The following is a 22,941-nucleotide window of genomic DNA, read 5'->3' on the forward strand; positions in this document are numbered from 1 at the left end:
GAATAATAATGAAAGAGAGGATAAGAAGTACATTAATAACCTTGAGAACAGTTTCTGTATAAATATGTACCGTAATTCCCAGTGACCAGCTGTGTTCTAGCTAAAAGCAGAATATAATGTTACACTATTAAAATGATATTTGTAAGGGACCAGACTTTCATTAGAGGATAAAACTGGAAACATTTATTTCATATAATTAGAAGTTGATGGATTGTTGTGTTAAGAAATCAAATATGTACTTAAATCAGTTATGTTTCTTTATAAAGTAATCCTGTTATACTGAAACCATAGGAGAGTTGAGTAACAAGTCAGACCTGTAAAGCTTTATTTTCAGGTAATGTATAAATCATGGAGGAAATCCCTCTTAAAAGCTGGCATTTTTAATTTTTTTAAAAAAAGAAAAAGAGGGAGTATTTGGGAGTGGGAAATACAACTGAAAATGAGGACTACTGGCTAGGTCTGATTTGAATTATATATTTGCTTTCATTTATCCCTTTAAATTGAATACCAACCTAGGTAAACAGAGACAGAGCAATCAAATAATAACTTTTCCCATATCCTCGGGTCTTTGTGCAATAATTCCTTTTTCACATATCAATGTATTCTCAACATAGGCCCTAGGCAGAAACACCCTAAGCCAGTGTTTCTCAACCTTGGCAACTTTAAGATGTCTGGACTTCAACTCCCAGAATCCCCCAGCCAGCATGCTGGCTGGGGAATTCTGGGAGTTGAAGTCCAGGCATCTTAAAGTTGCCAAGGTTGAGAAAAACACTGCCCTAAGCCAATGGAATCACAACAGAGGCCCTGGAAACCAGGGTCGTTTTCCTGCTTCAAGGTAGCAGCTACGTAGATGAGCTGTTTGCTTGCTCCATCCTGCCAGGGATGTGGATAGTTTGGCTACATGCTTATTATGGGCCTTTCAGGTCTGAACAAAGCTCTGTGTTGAAGGATTAATTTCATTTTTTTTTATTTCCACCAAGTGAATGTCCTGGATCTCTGAATTATAGAGAAAATGGATTTTGCCACATTTCTCCAGCAATCATGGAAACTTTTTGTGACTGAGAGGAAGCTGAGTTGGAATAATAAGCTGGTCCTCTTTGGTCTCTGCAGTGCCATCGGTTTAATAGCAAACATGTTCCTGCTTCTACCTGGGTATTCCTTCCTGTTGGACTATCCCATGTTTTCTATCATCACAGTCAGTATTTTATGGATCGTCCTTTCTGGAAATCTGTACTTTTTCAGGTCTTTTCGCTGCTTTGTTGTGCTATTCTTCCTTTCTTGTGGACTGCGTGAAGGCAGAAACACTCTCATTGCTGCTGGGACTGCAATGGTGGTTGCTGGCAATATCCAAAATATTTTTTTTAACCTGAAGCAGCTGGCGGTTAGTGTGACTTGCACTCTTGATTTCCAGAATTGGGCTTTCCTTGACTTCACCTATCTTAAAGCAATTCGGTGGATTTACAATCAGATGAAGATCTCAGAACATCTGTTTGTGGTGCGTGACAGGCTAAACGTGTCTTTCTTGGTTGCAGATGAAGACCTGAAGCTGCAGCTGGAAAAAACAAGACTGGGTATCCACAACATCACAAGCCAAATCTCCTCCATAATAGCTGTACAGTCCTTTTTGGGCAAGAAAGTGCTACCTCTTTTGGGTATAGTGTTGGTTCTCCTTGGGACATATCTCTTCATCCGAAACTTCCTGAGCCCACAGAACCTCAAGTTTAAGAACACATACATCACACAAGGGTTCATTAAGTACAATGAACAAGTGTGGCAGAAGCAAAAGCTCTCGGTCCTTCCCCTAAGTAAAGAAGAACGAAATGTGTACTCACTGGTGCCGTCTTTTTGCCAAACACCTAAAGAAAGGAAATGCACAGCACGCTTTTTTCTCCCTGTGCTTGCTAACCTTTGCATTTGGATCCTCTTTGCAGCAGTAGATTATTTGCTTTACTGGCTCATTTTTTCCGTGAGCAAGCATCTCCAAGATTTCCCTGAGCTAGAGGTCCACTTCAAATTGTATTACCATGTAAGTATCGTAGCTACAGTACAGCACTTTTTGCTGGTTTTTATTGCTTCAGATACAAGTTTTCTACAGAATAAAGTTATGCTAAGAAACAGGACAGAAAACCTGAAAGTGGGTAGGCATGGCATAGAAAACCCAAGGATTGAAGGGCCTGAATATTAAACAAAAGCAAAGACAGCACCAAGCTTGATGTTTAAGGCAGCTTAAAGCATCCACTGTTTTGTCATAAAGAATGTTTGATGTGCCCAAAGGAGAGGGGTGAAAAATGCAAGAAGGTCAGTCTTAGATGGTCTGGAAAAAGCAATGGGCTGGCTTAACTGACTTGCTTAAGTACGGTCTGTGAACTCAGCCAATATAAAGGCACTGTGCATATTCCAAGTTTCTTCCAATAAATGACTCCTTAAACTGCCCAAATATGGAGATTTGCTGGGATAAAAGACTCCCTGTTTAGAGTTCTCCCCCTATATTTATGTATTTCTTAAAATTTTATATTTTATCCAGTTTAAAGTGGCTTGTGTGGGGATTTCAGAAGTGGTTTGCCATTGCCTCCTTCATAGGGTGGAGAGAGGGAATGGCCCACGGTCACCTAGCTGGCTTCCTGCCCAAGGTGGGACTAGAATTCACGGTCTCCCGGTTTCCAGCCTGGTGCCTATATTAGCTGTATTAACTGCAGGCAAAACTAACAGCATCTAAGAGTCACATATAAAGCATTTGCTAATTCTGGCTTTTTCTGCAATTGTGCCTGAGCATAGAGAGAATATTTTTCTCATATTAAATTAGAGTCCACTGCAATAGATTTATTACCCGATTACGTCTAATTCCCATGAACTACCGGAAGCTTCTGGAAGGAGAAATGCATCTTGCTTTTGCTAGCTCTCTAAGAGGTGATGGGAATATGAGTCTTGAAGAAGTTCTTTTTCAGCCGAGGTTTTCAGGTCTGCTTGCTAGCGATCAGTGACTCAGCATGTCAGCAGATTTATGGGCTTGCACTTCCTGCCAATTGTTAGGCAAACTGGAATGTTGAGCAACCCCTTATATCAGTGTTTCTCAACCTTGGACACTTTAAGATGTGTGGACTTCAACTCCCAGAATTCCCCAGCCAGCTATGTTGGGAATTCTGGGAGTTGAAGTCCACACATCTTAAAGTGCCCAAGGTTGAGAAACACTGCCTTATATTAAGGGCATAATCCCTTCATAACTCTGGAAGCTAAACAATTCTCAGCAGGCATCAAAATGTTTGTCTGATACGATAGCACAGCTTAAGATCTTTTCTTTTTGCTTCCTTGCTTTGCTTCTCTGCAAGTTGTCCTGCATTCCTTCTTTTTAAAAGGAGGGTAAATACAGGTAGTCCTCACTTAATGACCACAATTGGGAGTGGAATTTTGGTTGTTAAGCAAAGTAGTCATTAGGCAAATCTGACCCAATTTTATGACCTTTTTTGTGGCAGCTGTTAAGTGAATTACCATGGAGCTAAGTGAACCCCATGGTTGTTAAGTGAATCACGCAGTTCCCCATTGATTTTGCTTGCTAGAAGCTGGCCAGAAAGGTTGAAAATGGTGATCATGTGACTGCGGGGACACTGCAATGGTCATAAGTGTGAGAACCAGTTGTAAGTCAACTTTCAGACTCACAAGATTGATATCAGCCTTCCGAGGTAGACCAGGCAGGAAACATGACCAGATGAGCTAATTCTACTTTATTGTACAGCTATATTAACAGAATCTTGCAAGTCTGAAAGTACAGATCTCCCGCCATCCACTTTGCAACCTGAGAAGTGAGGGAGAATCCCTTCTGAGCCTCTTTCTCTGCCCATTATGCAGCTGTGGGCTTTGTCCTCTCTTATCTGACCATTCCCTAGGCAGCATCTCTTTGCCCTGTTCTCAAGGTCTTTCTCATGTACCATTATACCTGGCTCATGCTAACCTGTTGGAGCTCTTCAGTCTGTTTCCATTTAATAAAATGTACTGTAGTCACTATTCAATGCTCAGCACATTCATATACCCAACAGACAACACACACAGACAAATATAAAATTCAATCAGGTTAGGTAACATATCCCTAAATAACCATATAAATTATTTTGTTTGACTGGATTTCATTCTTCCCTAAGAGTGACACTAAGCCCAACTAGAGTCAAGGCAGAATTTGGCCACTGGCCATCTCATTCTGAAATCTTGGTCCATAAGTAATAATCATCTGAGCTACCCACAATTTTGGAAATCATAGGATATAACAAACTGTTGCAAAGATCCTTAGAAAAAGAGAAATATAGATGGGCTCAATTATATCCTGACCAAGAGGCCAAAAATGTTTCTTAATAGGGTGATTTTTTTAAATGCCTGCCTCCTAGAACTGCAAGGCTAGAATTGCTGAGGGGGATCATAATCACACCAACTAAAGTGTGTCATTAACCGGCTTGAGTTGCTTGTTCACCCAGTGACATATAATTAATGAGTAAGTTGAAAACTGTTCTTTCAAATACCAATTACTGAAGGTGAATAATTCTTGTTCAAATTTGGGTTATATTTGTATTAAATCTTTAAGAGGCCCACTCATGCTACACTTGCTGCCTTACTCCAAGCTCAGCCCTCTGTGGGCTGTTTGCGTCTTATCTCTTAGCTAGTTCCACTTCAATGGAACTGTTAAGAAGCCTGGAGACAGAGAAGAGTCCCTCCTAATCAGGGCAGCCCAGACGTAGGAACTTCGGCCACATAGTCTGCCTTGGGTGGGGGGGTGGGGGTGGGGAGAGTGCTCATACCTCACTTCATCCAGACTCCGCTATATAAATTGGTCAGCAAATCATGAAACATTGATGGCATAATTTCCCATTGATTTCTGACAGAAAGCCAAAGAAATAAGGTCTGGGAAGCTTTCAGAGAGCATTTGCGCACATAAAATAGCAAAAACCTCAGTAAGCTTTAAAAAATTAAGTAAGGAAAAAACTTCAGCTCTGCATGATGTCATCATCCCAAGCTCTGAATCCCAGACGCTGGAAATACTATAATAATAATAATAATAATAATATTAATATATATATATATATATATATATATATATATATATATATATATATATATATATATATATATATAAAATAAACAAGCCTTTGGCCCTCAGCAGATATACTTCATTGCAAGTACCAGCCTTACTGTTTCACAGCAGTGGGGAAAAGATGGGGAAGGAATATCCATCTCTCCTGGCAGCTGCCTTTCCCTTCCCTTCCCTTCCCTTCCCTTCCCTTTCCCCTCCCCTCCCCTTTGCCCTTTCCTTTCTCGCTTTTTTTTATTTTCCTATCTTAGTGCAGTTGCTCCTCTTCACTCGGGGCCTTATAGACACCATACCCACCCCACAAGCCACCTGCCCTCATTACTGCTATATTAGCACAACTATGATTGGGTGATGCTAGAAAATGGTATAAATCATAGAGTTATCCGGGGGAAGTCCAAATGCTTGTGCCACTTTTTCAGCCTCATCAGCCCAAACAGCACTTCCCCAAACTGATGCCTTCAGGCATGTTGGACTACAATTCCCAGAATTCTCAGTCTGCATGCTGTGAGTTGTTGTCCAAGGCATCTGCAGTGCACAGGATTGGAGAAGTGTGCTGGGCCTTGTTTCCAACCCTCCTAGATTCAGGTGAAATGTTCAACAGGGCAGTACAGCATTCAGGGAGAATAAAATGGTGCTCTTGCCCAAGGAAGGTTTGGCTTCCTCTAGATATCCATTCACCACTTGGTTAAGGTGCAGTCCTTGGTAGAGTCCCTTTGTGCCAGTGAGAAAAACCTCTGCAAACTGCTCTCCTTCATGTGGGAGTAAAACTGGGGGAGGAAACCAGGTCTGACGGATGGTTAGAGGGGGGGGGGGTTCAGCCATCTGTCAGAATCTGATCTGGGTGGGCTCTCAGTGAAGCAGGAGAAGCTGTCAGCGGTATCTGCAGCAAAGGGGGACAAGGTATGGCAAGCCCCACCTGCCAGTGAAGTCACCGCACAAGCCCCTCCTTTAACTGCCTATGTCATGATGTCACTGTGTGCAGGGCTTGCACCACAACATTCTTGCACATGCTCAAACTCCATGAAATCACGTTGTGTTCCTGCTTGCCGGAAAAAATCAGGTGAGCCTCCCCAATTTCCTTGTTTTCTGCTGGTATGACCTGTTTTAACCAGCAAGGAATAATTAAATCACCGTTCATTTATTTTTTGGTTACACTTTGCTTGCCTTTTTAATGTTTATTTTCTCAAGATATATCCTTTGTCTTTACTGGCTATTAGTGAGGATGCCTCTCTCTCTTCTCCTACAGCACCTAATGCACTGGCTTGCACAGGATGGCAGAGGCTGCATCCTCTGGATCGGGCACTTGTGGGATGCTCAGAAAAGCAGGAGAGGCTCTTCCCCTGGGTTTACTGCAAAGCCCCCATCTTGCATGACCTACCCACACACTGGCAGAGACTGACACTGGACTCTCTTGCTTCAGCTAGCCCAGCCACTTTCTAGGCAGCCCACTGTCACCCCGAGGAGTTGCACAGATCACCTATGTGGCATGTCAGCACCATGTTGTGGAGGGGGGGGGACTGTTGTGGCTGACGTTGATCTCCCTTCCCTGCCAGAGCAACAGTGTTGGCTAAATTGAGAGAACTCCCTGCATAGTGTATTGACAGGTAGTCATACTGCTGATGTGACTGATAGAAAGCAGGCAGATCCCATCCTCTGTTAGGTCATTGGCCCAAGTGTGACACTGCACAAATAGCCAGGCTTCTGCAGAGAAAAAGTGGGAAACACCAGTTCAATTTCAGTTCTGAAAAAAAGGAAATCCGCTGGCCTCTGCTATAGGCTTGGGATAACAGGAAAGATACCCCATGTGGAAGACTCCTTCAAGAATGGTTAGCCAGCCATCTTAATTTAGGGGGTCATAGAGGACTCTTTTATAAATTTATGGAGATCCTGCTTCTAATCACAGAATAGAGCATCTGACTTCAGAGTTAACATGACAGCAAGTGTTTACTGTGGTGGCTGGGTGGGAAAGTAAGCAATTTAGGCCTCCCTCCCGCAGTTCAGTAAAGGATTTGTCAGTGTCAAAGCAGCATCACCAGGAGACAATCTGGCCTCTGCTTGACTCATCCGAAGGAGACAATCACCCCTCTCAGTAACTGGTTTCACAGTCCTCCTATGAGGATTTTTTTCGCTAATATTCAATAGGGAAATGTCTTCCTTGGCAAGACCAGGAGTCCGTGTCCTGCATTCTGCGATGACAGAGGAAAGATTGTGACCTTCTTGTGTGTGCTGACTTCAGATTTTCCCTGACTTTTTCTGAAGGCTAAATATACTCCCTTCCCTCAATCTGTTTAGGAAACACTGTTTTTAGCCCCCTGATAATCTTAATTGCTCTTCCCTGAAACTATTTGAGTTTGTCACACATCTTGCCCTGTTGTATGCATCCAAAAAGCACATAGCTGACCATTGTGGAATCATGGAGGCCAAGATAGTGGGATCCTTAATCCCATCTCTCAGTGCACTTGTTCTGTTCTTATTTAGTGCCATAAATGCAGATGATGATGCTTTTATCTTTGCCAGATCTTGCATCTACTGCCAAATGTGAAAGATACACTAATGGCTTAAGGTCTAGGCCAGACAGTTAAGAGACTGTTAATATCCTGTTACAGGGAAATAAACACAGACAACCTTTGGAGAAATTTCATCATTGCATTGTAATTTATTCAGAATTATTATGTAGTAGCCATTTTAGAGATCAGCATGGATCTTGGCATAATTTTTATCATTCATTTTCTCTTATACAGAAAAATGCAGCTAAATTCATCTTGAACAACGGGGAGCTTGTTGACAAGACTATTTCCTTTAAGACTGCTCTTTTTGAGGACGCCTGCATTCCCAAACCAAAGATTTCCCTCTCTGGTACATGGATCCAGCTCGGTGTTATCCTGCTCTTTCTAATAGTGCTGGGGCTTCTGACTTCTACGCTCACACAACTTAAAATATTAGTGGCAACAGCATTCTTTCCAAGCACAGACATGAAACGGATAAAGTATCTGCACACAAAATTATTAAACAGAAGATCCAAATTCTCCAAGAAAAATGTGAAAAGGAAACTTAATTCATTTGCAAAGGTAAACTGTAAATAACAGGAAATGCAGTGCTAGTTGGTGAGCACTATTCAGAATCTAATTGTAGAATCCATCAAAAATAAGCGCCATCTAAGCCTTACCTATAGTGCTGGGATCAATACTTCCCTCTTTCCACAAGAATGCCCTAAAGGGAATATTCATATGTTTTCAATAAATATGGAAGCCATGTAGGGTCGAGACCCACACTGCTCTGGTAATACCTCTGTAATTGCAATGCATATAAGCCTGAGGTTAATCTTCCCTTTTCCTTCATCAATACCTGGCCAGAATGATGAAGGAGAAGAAATGCTTAGCATTCCTCCTGCCTGAAATGGGTGCAAAACCACTCCTAATTTTCCCCTTTTCTTTCTTCATTAGCTTTTCAATCCTGTTTAGGTGACAGATATCAAATAAAAACCTCTTATTTTGTAATAAGTAAAACTAATCTCCTTCTCTTTCTCCTTCCACAGTTACATTTTTGGTTCCCCATACTCCAGGCACTGGGAAGTGCCAGGAAGAAAGAAACAGATGTGGAAAAAGAAAGGCCCGTTTTACAGCATTAGTCATAGGTTCTTAAACTGTTTTGCCTGGTGAAAAGCTCCTGGAACTTCAAATGTTTGTGCCTGTTTTGCAAAACACTGATTGCCTCAATATGAATTTTGGAAACCATTAAAGAAATACATGGCTCTATGAGTGAAAAATAAATAAAAAACATTTGCTTTTTTTCCTTTATACTAGTTCACTTTTCACTGCAGAATGAGGTCACTCAGTTGAACAAACTATTTCCTGATACCACGTCAAAGTATCAGTTCCTTTTCATGTAAATAATAATAATAATAATAATAATAATAATAATAATGTATTAAATGTATATGCTGCCCAATTTCTTTCAATACTATTTTCAGTTTGCTTCCTTAGCCTTCTAAAAGATTTGTCCAATCTCTTCTCCTTCACTTTTTGCCCTATTGTGTTATGTGGATGGATATTTTCTTTCCTGATATATCATCACCAAGTATCTTCAGTTCCTCTACTTGTTTTCCATTTCTTGTTTTATTTTCCACAGATGAAAGACCTAATATGAAATGAAGGGTTTTAGTTATCCTAAGCCAATTAGAATTAGACTGAGGTGACTACCCCTGTCCCTACACCAGTGTTTCTCAACCTCAGGAACTTTAAGATATGTGGACTTCAACTCCCAGAATTCCCCAGCAAATGGTTGAGTCTACACATATCCAATAATAACAAAATGTACATTCTAAAATGCAGACCCTCCTTTTTTTTTTGAGGGAGGCAAGGAAAAAAGACATTTAGTATGTATGTTATACTAGAATGTTTAGTATAAATTCCTCAAGTCAGATCCATTGCATTTTTTAAAAATTTAAAAGCCAGGTTCAGTTGTCTTCAGATGGCAAGGCAAGAGCTATGCCAACAGAAAAACTGGTCACCTATAAGCATTGCAAAAAGTGCTTAGGGATGATCCAGCTTTGCTCCAGGTTCAGTAAACCAGAGCAGAGCCAAAATCTTATTAAATACATATGAACAGAGCCAAAAAGCTGGTTCCATGCCATGCAAATAGATAGAACCAGATCTGATTCTGGAATGCTGCAAAGGTGTTGGGTGGACACACCCTGAAAGTGAGTGTAGTAGCAGGACCTAGGTACTGTTTTCCAAGAGTAAGGAAAATGGGTTGGGGGCGCTTTGGATTAGGTCTTCACTTAGCTTTCAAGTATAGGCATTTCCTAAGTGACATCCCCAGTTTAGTCATGACTGTTTTCACTGTTAGGATTAACTCATGCCTTAAAGCTGTGAACATTTCTTCCAAAGACTGGTGAGTTAATAGCAGTTAAGGAGCTGCATCCTGTTCAAATCAAATAATTCATCCTCTCCAGATTTTCTTCCAGCAGACAGTCATGGCAGGTGCCGTAAGTCATCTAACAGGGATAGCTCTAATTGCTATAAATCAGATACTAAAAGAAGATCGGAGAACTAGATTATCAGGTGCTGGAAAAACCACAGTGATTTCTCTAGAAGTCAAAGTCCATGGACAGAGAGATGATCTTGCTGTAATTTCCCAAAAGATAGCAATGATTAAAACACCAATGGAGAGTGCAGAACAGTTTCACCAGATTGGTATATCATCCAGAAATCTTCAGGCATTCAAATCAAGAATTGCAGGCTAATATGACTCCAAAACAGATTGCATAACCAGGACACAGACTAGTTTTCAACTGTTTTGACCTACAGAGAAAGGGGAAATGATATGGTATAAACCTTCAAAAGAAAGCAGTCTTCTGCCTGGCACTTTGTCACCTAGTGAGGCAATAACAGAAGTATAGCACACAAAAGAAAAAATAAACCCTGCAAAGATGGTAATAGTTTCCTCAGACTCTGCAGCTTTAGACCTTCCTTCTTGGTCAGAAGTGTGCCTTGCCTAAGGGTAAAGGGGAAAATGTTGCTTCCACTGACACAAAAGCTTTCCATCTCTGCAATTCCAGGAATTTATCCTAGTCATGTTCTGGCTGAAACTCCACCCTTGTCCTCAAAGAAGTCTGTGGGGAGGATCGTTTTGCAATCTTCTTTCTGTGTTTCAGACACCTCCAGTTCTAAGTAGCACAAACTCTACAACACTGCTAAAAGAACACAAAATGCAGTTGGTGATTCTTTTAGTCTAACCCATTGCACCAGCTTTTCTGAAAAACTGCAGCCCACATCTGAAAGTGTCCCCCCTACTGAAGTAGCTGAAGAAAAGTGTTGGGGGAGAGGGCAGCTGTATTCACCGGTGGCACAGAAACCCTAAACCTGGATAAAGTACAATAATCAATAGGCCAACCTCTTTAGTATATTGTATTTGCTACCTTAGACATATGAAAGTCAGGACTTCCTTCCTACTGCCTCTTCAAAATTCTTTTATTGTGCAGTGAAGTATTTATTGAACATCCTACTGAAGGTTATGCCCAGGATCTGTAGCCAACACCTGTCTAGTTTGGCTTTCTCTCCTGTAATTTGTATCCCATTTTTCCTCTGTCAACCCATGCAACCTTAGCTCATTTTAAAAAGCTAAGTGTGGTCAAATCAGCTTAGTAATTGGGTGGGAGAACATTCAGAAATCACAAGGCTATAGGCTAAATTAAAAGGTGGGGGGAATCCCCAAAAAAGGCAGTTGACAAGCCACTTTCCATATTATAGCCAAGAAAACTACATGGACAAGTCCATGAAGTCACCACCCAACTCAAAGAAGTCTTTATTTTTCTTCAAAGAAGCTCACAATGGTAGGATTACCCTGTTCTATCCTCATACCAATCCTGTAAAGTAGTTTCAGTTAAAGATCAAATTACACATTCTGCTGTATCTACATTGAGGACGGTTAAGCTTTCCCTCTCTAGCTATTTATGCCAAAATCTCATTGCAAACACCACAGGTTAAAGGGGAAGGGCACTCCAGTGGCAGCAAATGAGTTGGGAAGGTTTACCCTTCCAAATCATTATGTGTTGGTCCTGATCCATATCAGGAGCCATCCGTTTTTAATGCTGGAAAGCAAAACTGTAGGGTCTGCTGCCTGGTACATGGATTGCCCAAGGTCACCTAGGGACCTAGGTGGGATCCTGACCACTGTGCACAAGGGGAAGGGCTAGACCAGCTGTTTCTCAAAATCATCCTCATAAGGGTATAACTAAGAACAGATCTCTTGAGTGGGAGGAGGCGACAGATCCAAAACCAGGAGAGATTTTTAAAAAGTGCTTCAGAATAATCAGTAACATCTACTGCTGAGATGAATTACAGGATTCAGAACTTACGTGACTAAATTAATTAGGCCAGAGTTATTAGAGGACAAGGATAACTGAGTACTTAACCCCTAAGGTGGGGAGCAGTATTTGAATTGCATTTGTAAAATGGATGATTAATATAAGTCTATCTCATAGTGTCACAGTTGGCAGTCGGAAATTTCAGGTGCATACCCAACTGGAAATGAGAAGAACCTCACTGATACCAAACCATTTTCCAATCTGTCAAAACAATCAAAATCTTTTGGGGGAGATGGGAAGAGAATGTGTACTTCAGGTTTGTACAAAGCCTAGACAAATGCTCGGAATCCCATGAGATATAACACTAATTTAAAAATATTTGGATTTTGGATTTTCTGTGATGGGTTCCCAAATCATAAGAAGTGTCATTTCTAGAAGTTCTTGAGTTACCTTCTGCATTTTATCTGACTTACATATTCTTACTTCATCTATCTGAGATAGTTCACGGTTTCAAAAGGTCGGATCTCAGTGTGTCATTCAACGTGCTTTCAGGCTAGTAAAGGAATTATTGGGTGAAGATCTGAGCCTGTTCATTCTTGTCTGCAAATAAAACTAGTTTGGGCTGAAGCAGTTTCCTATAAATAAATGAGACAGTTACCTGAATAACATCAGCTATGTCAGGAGGTTATTTTGGTTCAGTGGTTTGTGTGATCACTTTTCCCACATACGGTGCTCGCTTGACAGCAACAGGCTGACATTCCTGCAATGACATATTTAATTTGTCTATCTTAATTATTTTCTTTTCTTAATGGTGAAGAGGAAACTAAAGAAATAAATAACCAAGTGGCTTGGTACATTGCAAGTCAGGCCTAGATGTTAAAAAGGAGGAGGAAACTGCAAAACTCTTGTCAGTTTTATCTGTTCTTGTCTGGACTATTGAGGGAGACCTGCAAGGCCATCAAGGTAGTATTTCCCTTACAGGACCATACAGATTAATAACATTTCCTCCCTCCCTCTTTCCTCCCCCACATCCCCCCAAAATCCTAGCTCTGCAGTTTTCAGCTACATAACAATGAGCTGAGATAAATCAAGCTCTGGTTTCTTCCAAGGTTGCTGACAAAATACAGAGGTCTAGAGTTGCTTTCATAGAATCATAGAAGTGGAAGAAGCCATTTAGGCTTATAATCCAACTCCTTGCTCTGTGCAGAAATCCAGATTAAAATACCCACAAGAGATGGAAGTCTAGCTTTGCTGGAAAAATTCAGTGAAGGGGAACTCAACATTTCTCCACTTATTGGTTCCATTCTAATTACCCTCTTACTGTCATGGACCCCTTGCATGGATGTATTGGCAGCATTAACTGCATACATAGAATTACTCTAACTGAATCTCTTATCTGAAAATAAAGAATGAATGAATGAATGAATGAATGAATGAAGAAAGAAAGAACAAACAAACAAACAAACAGTAAAAGACATAACAGACATAATGAGTTCAGGATCCACTACAGCATCTCTGACAGATGACCATCCAAGCTCTGCTTGAGGACTTCCAAATATTGTACAACAATACTTAAATTTATCTTTAGGTATAACTTTCTCTATATCCTCTATATTTTCTTAACACAGATTAGGGAACCTTCAGATATACAGTATGATTCAAAACCATAAGAACTGTGGGTTAAGTTAAAAGGCTTAGTAAAATTTGCTACAGTTTGATTGTTTGTTCTATTTTTGTCAAAGGAGAGAAGGGGAACATTCTGCAGCCTTTAGCTCATTTCATGACACATGCAAAGCCATTTTTTATAAAAAAAAATTGACAAAAGAAGCAATATATAAGTACACACCTGATCCCGTTGCCAGATCCGTTTATAAACATATTCAGGGAAAGGGTCACAAGGAACAAATTTCCCCTCTCCTGCTTTGATATGAAAGACTCCACTTTGAAAAACCACTTTGCCCCGTGAAATGGTCACAAGGGGTACTCCATGACAGATCATTCCTTCAAATATGTTAAAATCATTGGCCTGGTGATGTGTCCTGGCTGAGATTGTCCTGCATTTGAAAGAAGAACAAAGTGATATCAATTCTTAGGATGGCTCTTCTGTTTTAATTCAGAATTTAAACCTCCTGAGAATTTTTCAAGGCTGAAAAACAACAACCACTGATAAGCCATTTCCAAAATATTATTTTAGAAGATCCACTGAAGCATGCAGAAGTTTAAGTTACAGTTTTGAGGCACAATCTATTAGGAATGTTTTCCCACGAAGGGGAAATCTCCCCATTTTGAAGCTGTACAGTATGTCCTATGGACACTAATGGCGCTTCTGTGGAAGAATTTTTCATTTACTGTAGTCCTCTTTGGGTGTTACAGTTTGGAAGGAAGGAAACTCTGAAATAGTAATATAGTTCACCGAATAATTGAAAATATTCAAATGGAAAAGCTTCGACACACCCAAAGAAAAAGTCTGAAAAATGGCTAAGGAACTATTTGCCTGAAGCTCCTTAAATCAATGCTAGTGGAACTAAGTAAGAGTTAGGAAAGCTGACAGGGAGAATAACTCAAAGACACAGAGGGAAGGCACAGATTGATTGAACAACTACCAGGATAATACAGAAAGAGGGACGAGGGGGCTCTCAGAGAACATAGGAGTGTAAATAGACTTGTTTCATGTAACTCCCATTGCAAACACCACTTGAAATTTTTCATCTGTGAATTTTCTCTTCAAATATTTTTGACTTCAAGTTCATTTCATAGATTTTGAAAATTCTTTTTGGTTGTATTCATGTGGCGATTCAACTCAGTGCATGCTTTTGGATTAATTTCAACCAAAGTGACGTTGTGAGAGATGGCAATGCAAAACATTCAGCATGTGGCCCTGGTTGTTTTGATCATTCTGGAAGTATTTTGAGCTAGAAACTCTTCCTAAATGGCTGGAACAACCATTTCAAACTTGGAAAATTTCCAAATTTGAAACATTTTTGCATACCTGTGCTTGTTGTGGGAAGAAAAAATTGAGGAGAGCCCTGTGTAAGTTGCCTTGATTTCTCAGAAAAAGGAGAAAAATGCATTTTGTATTAATAATAATACATACCTAAAATCAACAAATGTTACATCTGGCATAAAACCATGATCCCAAATACACAGATCTAAAATATTGAAGCACTACTGTAAATAAATCAGTGAAAAAAGGAACTAGTCTAGCACAAGACTGGGTGCTCTGGTTGGGAAGGGTAATTAAGGCCACTGTGTCCAACTCTTTGCTCAATGCAGGAATCCAAATTAAAGCATCCTGAACAGATGGATGCCTAATCCCCACTTCATAGTTAGCATCCGCGCAACAAACGGAACAGGTACATGGGTATCCAGGGGGTTATACATAGTAGTTATATTCTATAAGTGTATCAGCTCCCTTAGAGACAGAACTCATGACACCTGTTTGGACTTCTCTTCCAATGATGTTGTCTCTCACATATCTGCCCCCTCATTGCTTCCAATACAGATTTTTCAGACAAATGCAGCTTCTTTGTCCTGTTGAGTATAATACAGTTCAAGGTTGTGGTATTCTCAGGTTCATTATGGGACGATGCTTTGGGAAAGTTCTTGCTACTTACATAAGTAGGGAAAATCCAGTTGAGGGTTCTAGAGGAATTGAGAAACAACTAGCACAGATATCTCAGCATGTGGTCAGCTTGTTAAATGAAGTGAAAGAGGGAACTTCCCAAGATGGGGGAAAGGGACAGACAGTATCTCCAAGATCTTTGCTTCTTTCAAAGGATATTGGTAACCAGGGAAAGCCTGGTTTCTTTCTTTTCTTTGTTTAACTATATCAAACATGCAGGAATAAAGAAACCCTTGCTGGAACCTGCATACATTTGCAGACAAAAACTGGACAAAGCCAAGCCAGAAACCATTGATTGTCCAAACACCTGGCCTTCTAGCATCTAATACATCTTCCATAGTTGCCAGCTATGTGTCATCTCATGTTACAAATACAGCCGATATCATCCATTTACAGCAGATATCACCCATTTAGCCTTCAGGAAGGCCTTGAAGGCCTGGTTGTTCCCTCAGGCATTAGGGCTAGGATGCCAGAGAAGCTTGTCCCATGAGGTGGAGTACATATTGGCGTGCCCCAGCTGTGTGTTGGGTTGTTGTTTTCTGTGGAGTTTTGTTGCATTACAAATTTGCTTTTATTGTTGTACGCCACCTGGAGTTGCACTTTTGAGAGTTGGGTGGCCATATAAACCTTTAAAATAAATATAATAAATAAATGTACCTTCAAATCAGATACTGTATTTTGGAAAACTACCACCACACAAAACTGTAGATCCTACTGCATGAGATTTCCCTGCTGTAATGAGACTTAGGGTACATTTAAAATTATAGTAATATATTCTTTCCTAATTAGCATCTGTATCAGTGGTTCTCAACCTTGGCAACTTTAAGCTGTGTGGACTTCAAATCCCAAAAATGCTGGCTGGGGAATTCTGGGAGTTGAAGTCCACACAGCTTATAGTTGCCAAGGTTGAGAAACACTGATCTCTCTCTCTCATCTATCTATCTCTTTGAAAGTGTTATGCCACTACGTGTTGTCTTTTCTTTGGTGATGCATTCCCCCTTCATTTGGTAATGCAGAAGTAGAAACTCTTTTATAGGAGATGATCCTAGTTTCACAAACAATCAGCATTCAGGGTCAGAGCCATCTCTTGGAACAGCACTTATATACTCCTTCAGGCCTAAAGAGGTAAAAGAACACGAACGGTCTTCTCTTATATCCATCAAAGCTGACAGCAGTTCTGAGCCAGCTCAATAAAATGAAACAAAACAAAACAAATAAAAAATGCAGTAGCTCTAAAATGCAATTTCCCTGAGCAAAACTAATTTACTCTCAGCATCACCAACATGCCCAGATCAAATGGGGCACTTCGAAGGCAGGCTGAAGGTCACGGTAATATCAGGTTTACAAGCTGTTACTAGAATCCTAAGGTTTCCCATTTGGAACCAGGTACAAAATACAGGGTTAGGGTTGCTAACAAAACCTAAACAATTTAAGTTGAGCTGTAACAGCATGGAAATGTTTTGCCATTGTCTTACGGGATGATGATTTGGTCTACCTTGCAATCCCAGAACTCCCTAATAATGTAGTTTAAAACTAGGTAATAACCAAGCCCAACCATGATTAATTTTTGAGTGCAGTTAAGGTCTGCCTGGTGCTATTACCTACCATCTAGTAGGTAAAGGTAAAGGTTTCCCTTGACGTAAAGTCCAGTCGTGTCCGACTCTAGGGGGCGGTGCTCATCTCCGTTTCTAAGCCTTAGAGCCGGTGTTGTCATAGACACTTCCGGGTCATGTGGCCAGCATGACGACACGGAACGCCGTTACCTTCCCGCCGAAGCGGTACCTATTGATCTACTCACATTTGCATGTTTTCGAACTGCTAGGTGAGCAGGAGCTGGGACTAGCAACGGGAGCTCACCCCACCACGCGGTTTCGAACTGCCGACCTTCCGATCGGCAGCTCAGCGGTTTAACCCGCAGCGCTACCGCGTCCCTAGAGGTACATGATCTAAAAATCCTGTTGTTCATAAAAAGTGAAAAAAGTAGGGAAAAATCAGTCTTCTCTCAGCTGAAGCTCTCCAGATGTCCTAGACCTCATTCCTAGTGGCCATGCTTGCTGTAAATATGGGAGTTAGACTACCTGATCTGGAGAGCCAAGTTGAAGAAGTCTGGGTCATTATGACTATGAAATTCATCCAGGCTGCTTGCTGTTGTCACAACAGTGAATAATGCTAGAATTTAAGGAGGAAAGTATAATTATCTGCTACATCCTCAGGGTAGAGAGCACTGGCATGTTAAATTTATGGATTCAGAAAAGATACAAAATGAGTCTGAAAAACAAATAAACCTCGGGTGTATTGTTGAAAAGTTGGGAGAGTTAAACTACTTTGACTTACAAGCTGATTCTGAAATACAAAACAGGGCTTATAGACCTATTTACAGTATGTCCAGATAAATAGCTGAGGCATTATGTTAGCCCTCCTCAACCTGGTGCCCTCCTGCTGTATTGAGTCAATGATTCCCAGAATGTCTTACTCAGTATGGCTATTGTAGAAGACTGGTTTATGTCACAGGTCCTTCAAATGCAGAACTGAGGCTATGGCTCAGCCTTTCTTAACCTAGTGCCTTCAGAAAGGCTTCCAAAATTCCCTAACCAGTACGACTGATTGGGGAATTCCAGAATTTCCAGTCCCAATTCAGTTGGGTCGCACCAGGTTGAGGAAGGGTAATATAGCTTCTCCCATGGTTTCAGGAAAGCCTTTTTCCTAGGTTTGGTATCTGAGATCTGTTGCCTGGAGTTGTCAGAGTTTGAACACAGGATCTTGTACAGCAAATCAATTGTTCAACCACTAAGCCAGGGCTTCTCAATCAGGGTTCTGTGGAACCCAGGAGTTCCACAAGAGGTCACTAGGGGTTCCCTGGGAGATCACAATTTATTTAAAAAAATATTTCAAATTCGGGCAACTTCACATTAGAGAGGTAAGTTTCATTCTGTACTTTTAGTTTAAGAACACTGTTAATGCATATATACAGGCCTATACATGAAACAAATATAATAATTGTGTAACTTCTGGCCTATATTTGAGCCTGAATGTGCAGGGGTTCCCTGAGGCCTGAAAAATATTTCAAGGGTTCCTTCAGGGTCAAAAGGTTGAAAGGCTGCACTAAGTGATGGCATTTTCTCTAAATCCCTAAGGCATCCTTCCTAAGTCCTTGGGGAGAGATTGGAGCAGACTTTAAGAGGTGACCACAGCCATGAGGAACCAGCAGGGCTATCCCACAACTTTTGTTGCCTGAGATAAAGTCATTTTGATATAAATAACTTTCCATTTCCACATGGCCAAACAAATGTAATAACTATGTGTTAATTAATATATTTTTACTCTTCCATGATATTTCAAAACTGTTCAATCTTCTAATGGTAAGATCAGCCTGGGAAGCAAGAGAGACTTGTAATATACCATTTTCTTTGAATGCCTGGATTATTACTCAAGGATGCAAAACAGCTATGTCAATAGCCTGTAGTTTTACTTGGTATGGATTCTGTTTTCCTAAAACAGTCCTTCCCAGCCTGATGCCCTCCAGATATATTGGATTTCAATTGTCATACTTTCCAGTAGTACATATGGAATACTCCAGATTGGGAAAAGTTGTCTAGACTTGTTAAGCATTAGAGAGAACTACATGTTACACAGAAAAGCAATTGACTTTATTATGCAGTAAAACAATAAATCCCTTCCCAGTGCTTCTCTGGGGGGGGGGGGAGTATAGTAAAATATGATAGGACTATGCATTTATCATTTTCACCACATGTTATCTACCTCTAAGTATGCCACAGGCCTCTTTTTTATAATAACTATTCAAATAGACAGAGGTCAGATAGGGCAAGTTACCACATTTGTGAATAATACTTGTTTACCCTTAAATATTATCCCCAGAAAAAGAACAAAGAGCATCCCAACTGTGCAACTGAATGGTAGAAATCTTGGATGGCTTGCATCCCCATCTACATGGGGATGGCTCCTATAGACCACTCCTCCCACACTTGGACTGTTTTAGATTCTTTCGCCACTTGGACTTTTTATCTTTACTCTTATTTATATTATTTATTATTGTAATTTTATACTGTATATTTTATGATTGTTTTAATTGATTGTTGTAAACCACCCAGAATCCACCGATGGGAGGAGATGGGTGGGGACAAATTGGATGGATAAATAAATAAATAAATACTTAGCAAATGAGTAAGAAAGCCTAATCCTCAGCAACAGAGTAGAACTGATTGAAGAAGTAAAGCTGCCTGGAACCTTGGAAGAATGTGATCGTGTTATCCTTGAGTTTATAATATCAAGGGGAGGAGAAATCAGGAACAATCAGGCTTGTATAGTGGGATTTCAGAAGATTGAATATTGATGAACTCAGGAGTTACATCGACTCCAGTGATCTAAAACTCTGAACGAGCAAACAGTTTGGGAAGGAGGAGACATTCTGCAAAGCAAGCTATTGAAGGTGGATCCACAAAAAATCCTTCTAAAAGGAGAAATGGAAGACATCCAAAACGATGGCTGTGGTTACAAAAAGTGGTTGAAAAGGAAAAAACAACATGTATAGGAAATGGAAGGAAGGGCATATCACCAAAATGGATACAAAGCAGTTGCCAGTTAACTTTATTATGCAGTAAAACAATGAATCCCTTCCCAGTGCTTCTCGGGGGGTGGGGTGGGGAGAATAATAAAGTATGATAGGACTATGTGTTTATCCCTTTCACCACATGTTATGTCAGAATTGTGTCAGGAAGGCTAAACAAAAGGAATGGCAAAGAGGCTGTGGGTATGTTGTGAGGAAAAAGGGGTGAAGTGGTAATGTGTGAGAGTGAGAAGGCAGACTGCCTTAACTTACATTTCACATCTGTTTTCTCTCAGAAGAGGAATGAAGTCTTAGCTGGCCACTGAAGAGCCACTAGTTGAAGGAGAAGCAATACCTCAGATAGACAAGGAGATGGTAAAAGAATGCTTAGCTAATTTAAATGAATTCAAATTTCCAGGGACAGATAAATTACATGCTAGGGTCCTGAAGGAACTAGCAGAGATGACTGCAGAAGCACTAACTGTAATTTTTGAGAAATCTTGGAAGACTGATGAGGTCATAGAAGACGGGAGAAGACAAATGCTGTCTCCATCTTTTTTTAAAAAAATGGAAGAAGGGCAAGTTACCACATTTGTGAATAATACTTGTTTACCCTTAAATATTATGCCCAGAAAAAAAGTACAAAGAGCATCCCAGCTGTGCAACTGAATGGTAGAAATCTTGGATGGCTTGCATACTTAGCAAATTTCCTAAGAACACTTAGGAAATTACCCATCAGCTTACATCTAAACTGGGCAGGGTCCTCAAACACATTCTTACACAGTATGTTTGTGAATATTTAGATAGGACCAAAAACAAGGAGGGGCTAACACTTTGAAGAAAAAGAGAAGACTCAAAAATATCTAGAGGGGGCTGAACAGTGGGACAAAATAAACAGATTGAAATTTAACAGGGAAAAATGTAAAGTCTGGGAGAAAAAAAAAGTATAAATATAGGAAGGGGGAGACCTGGCTTAGCAGTAAAACATGTGAAAAGGATCTGAATGTTCTAGCAGATCAGAAGCCAACCATGAGTCAATAGAGTGATGAAGCTGCTAAAAAGACAAATGTTATTTTGGGTTGTATTAAAAGGAACATGAGGTTAAAATTGCAAGAAGTAGGTGTCCCACTCTCTTCTGCCTTGGTCAGGCTGGACTTGAAAGATTCCAGGACATAGCAACAGAATCTAAAAAGGACATTGATGAACTGGAACAAGTTCAGAGAAAGGCTACCAAAATGGTGAGGGAACTGGAACCAGGAATGGTTAAAGGATCTATGTAGGTTTGGAAGAGAAAAGGGAGGGGGCTTATGATAACAATAATTAGATATCTAAAGGTTGTCATATAGAAGGGGAAGTGGACATGGTCTACAATTGCCCAGGATCAGAACAAATGGGTTGAAAGTACAGTAAAATAGATGCAGGTAGATAGATATTAGGAGGTATTGCATGACGGTAAGAGCTGTCAAGCAATGGAATAGATTGCCTCATGCCCCTCTTCACTGGGGGTCTTCAGAGTTTGGATAGTTATCTGTCCAAAATGCTTTAGGAGATCTTGCACTGAGAAGGAAGTTGAACCAGATAATCTCTGAGGCCTCTTCTAATTCTATGCCTCTATGGTTCTATGAAACTCATAAAATTCTCAATCCCAAAATAGTAGGAAAGTAAACAGTGTACTTTTAGGAAAGGGTTGTTTCCTTGATAGGTATGTAATTCACCTCATGACTTCTTAGAAAAAGATAAAAATCTTATCTAAGAGATGGTGAGCATGTACTAAAGGAACCCTCCCTTTTGCTTCATATGTTCAAGCTTTTTTTTACAAGTTGGAAATAAACAGCTAGAATTCTTACTATTGTTTTGAACTTCCCAGTTTAGTGGACAGCATTAATCCAGCTCAATATAATACAACATCATGTGTTCAAACTCCTTCAATTTGTACTACCATTATAGTACACCATATTAATTAGAATTGCTCAAAAAAAACACCAAGGTGAGATCCATAGCCTTAAAATAAATCTGCAGAAGGTAGATACCTTGATCCAGCCTCTACTAATATTTCAACTATAATTTTATTTTTAATCAGCTTTTAGTTGATTTATTAGTCAACAGGAGGCATCTGTAGCCTAAAGCTGCCTTCCTTTTGAGATGTGAGCAGATCTGGTTATATTAGACTGGAGCTCAAACACTTTGGAGAAGGTGAAATACACCATCAACCCTACTTTTGTTTCCTTTTTCACTTTTTAAGCTTGCCTTTCTGGGCCAAAAAAGGCATAACATTTTCTAGGTGGAGAAACAAAGCAAAATTACTGATGGCTCCAGAGAATTGAGCTCAATAAAATTTTCCCATCCGACTGTTTTCTAGTCTCACTGGCAAATTCATTGCTAAAGACATTGCCAGGAAGCTTCTGAAAATTCCTGCAAGTGCACTGAATGCCGGACTGGTATTGATTGCACATCTAATGGCCAAAGCTTCTGGGTAGCATCTGCCCATTTATAATATGGAAACACCAGTTTTGATTATCTTGACCATCACAGAAGAGAAAGAAGTTGTGGGTCAGATAACCGAGTTTACAAAAACCAAAATGGATTTTGTAAATTACTTCATCATGATGGCTGCTCTAGGTCAACAGCTTTCTGGCTGAGCAGGTGGAGTGGGTGCCTTTGATAGAGCTATTGGCACTTCCTGAATCCAGTTGGCTTGCTCTGGCAAGCAGAGGAGAAATGGATGGCTCATTCTTTCCATTTTTCCTCACCCTCTTCAACTGCAAAAAGTAATTATAACCAACTCCAAGCTGAGCTTTCAGAGCAAGTAGTGGCTGTCCCCAGTATACCTTGCCCACCACCACCAATGGAGAATTATCACTGATGGGCTATTTACA

At 40.3% G+C, this 22,941-nt stretch overlaps 2 protein-coding genes across 2 annotated transcripts in view; one reads left to right on the plus strand and one right to left on the minus strand.

The window, feature by feature from the left end:
• Positions 1-986: 986 nt before the first annotated feature.
• DCSTAMP (dendrocyte expressed seven transmembrane protein) lies at positions 987-8,699 on the plus strand. Its single transcript, XM_063299585.1, has 3 exons — positions 987-2,026; positions 7,813-8,139; positions 8,607-8,699. The coding sequence occupies exons 1-3, from the start codon at positions 1,013-1,015 to the stop codon at positions 8,697-8,699; spliced, it is 1,434 nt and encodes a 477-aa protein (XP_063155655.1). The 5' UTR covers positions 987-1,012.
• The window catches only part of DPYS (dihydropyrimidinase), a 40,460-nt gene continuing 26,213 nt past the window's right edge, over positions 8,695-22,941 (minus strand). The window contains exons 8-10 of the mRNA XM_063299584.1: positions 13,726-13,933; positions 12,538-12,639; positions 8,695-10,374 (exon numbers count right to left, since the gene is read on the minus strand). Coding sequence (XP_063155654.1) covers positions 12,565-12,639; positions 13,726-13,933 — 283 coding nt within the window. The 3' untranslated portion in view covers positions 8,695-10,374; positions 12,538-12,564. The remainder of the gene's footprint in view (positions 10,375-12,537; positions 12,640-13,725; positions 13,934-22,941) is intronic.

Source organism: Candoia aspera, chromosome 3, assembly GCF_035149785.1.
Source record: "Candoia aspera isolate rCanAsp1 chromosome 3, rCanAsp1.hap2, whole genome shotgun sequence".
Classification (NCBI taxonomy): domain Eukaryota; kingdom Metazoa; phylum Chordata; class Lepidosauria; order Squamata; family Boidae; genus Candoia; species Candoia aspera.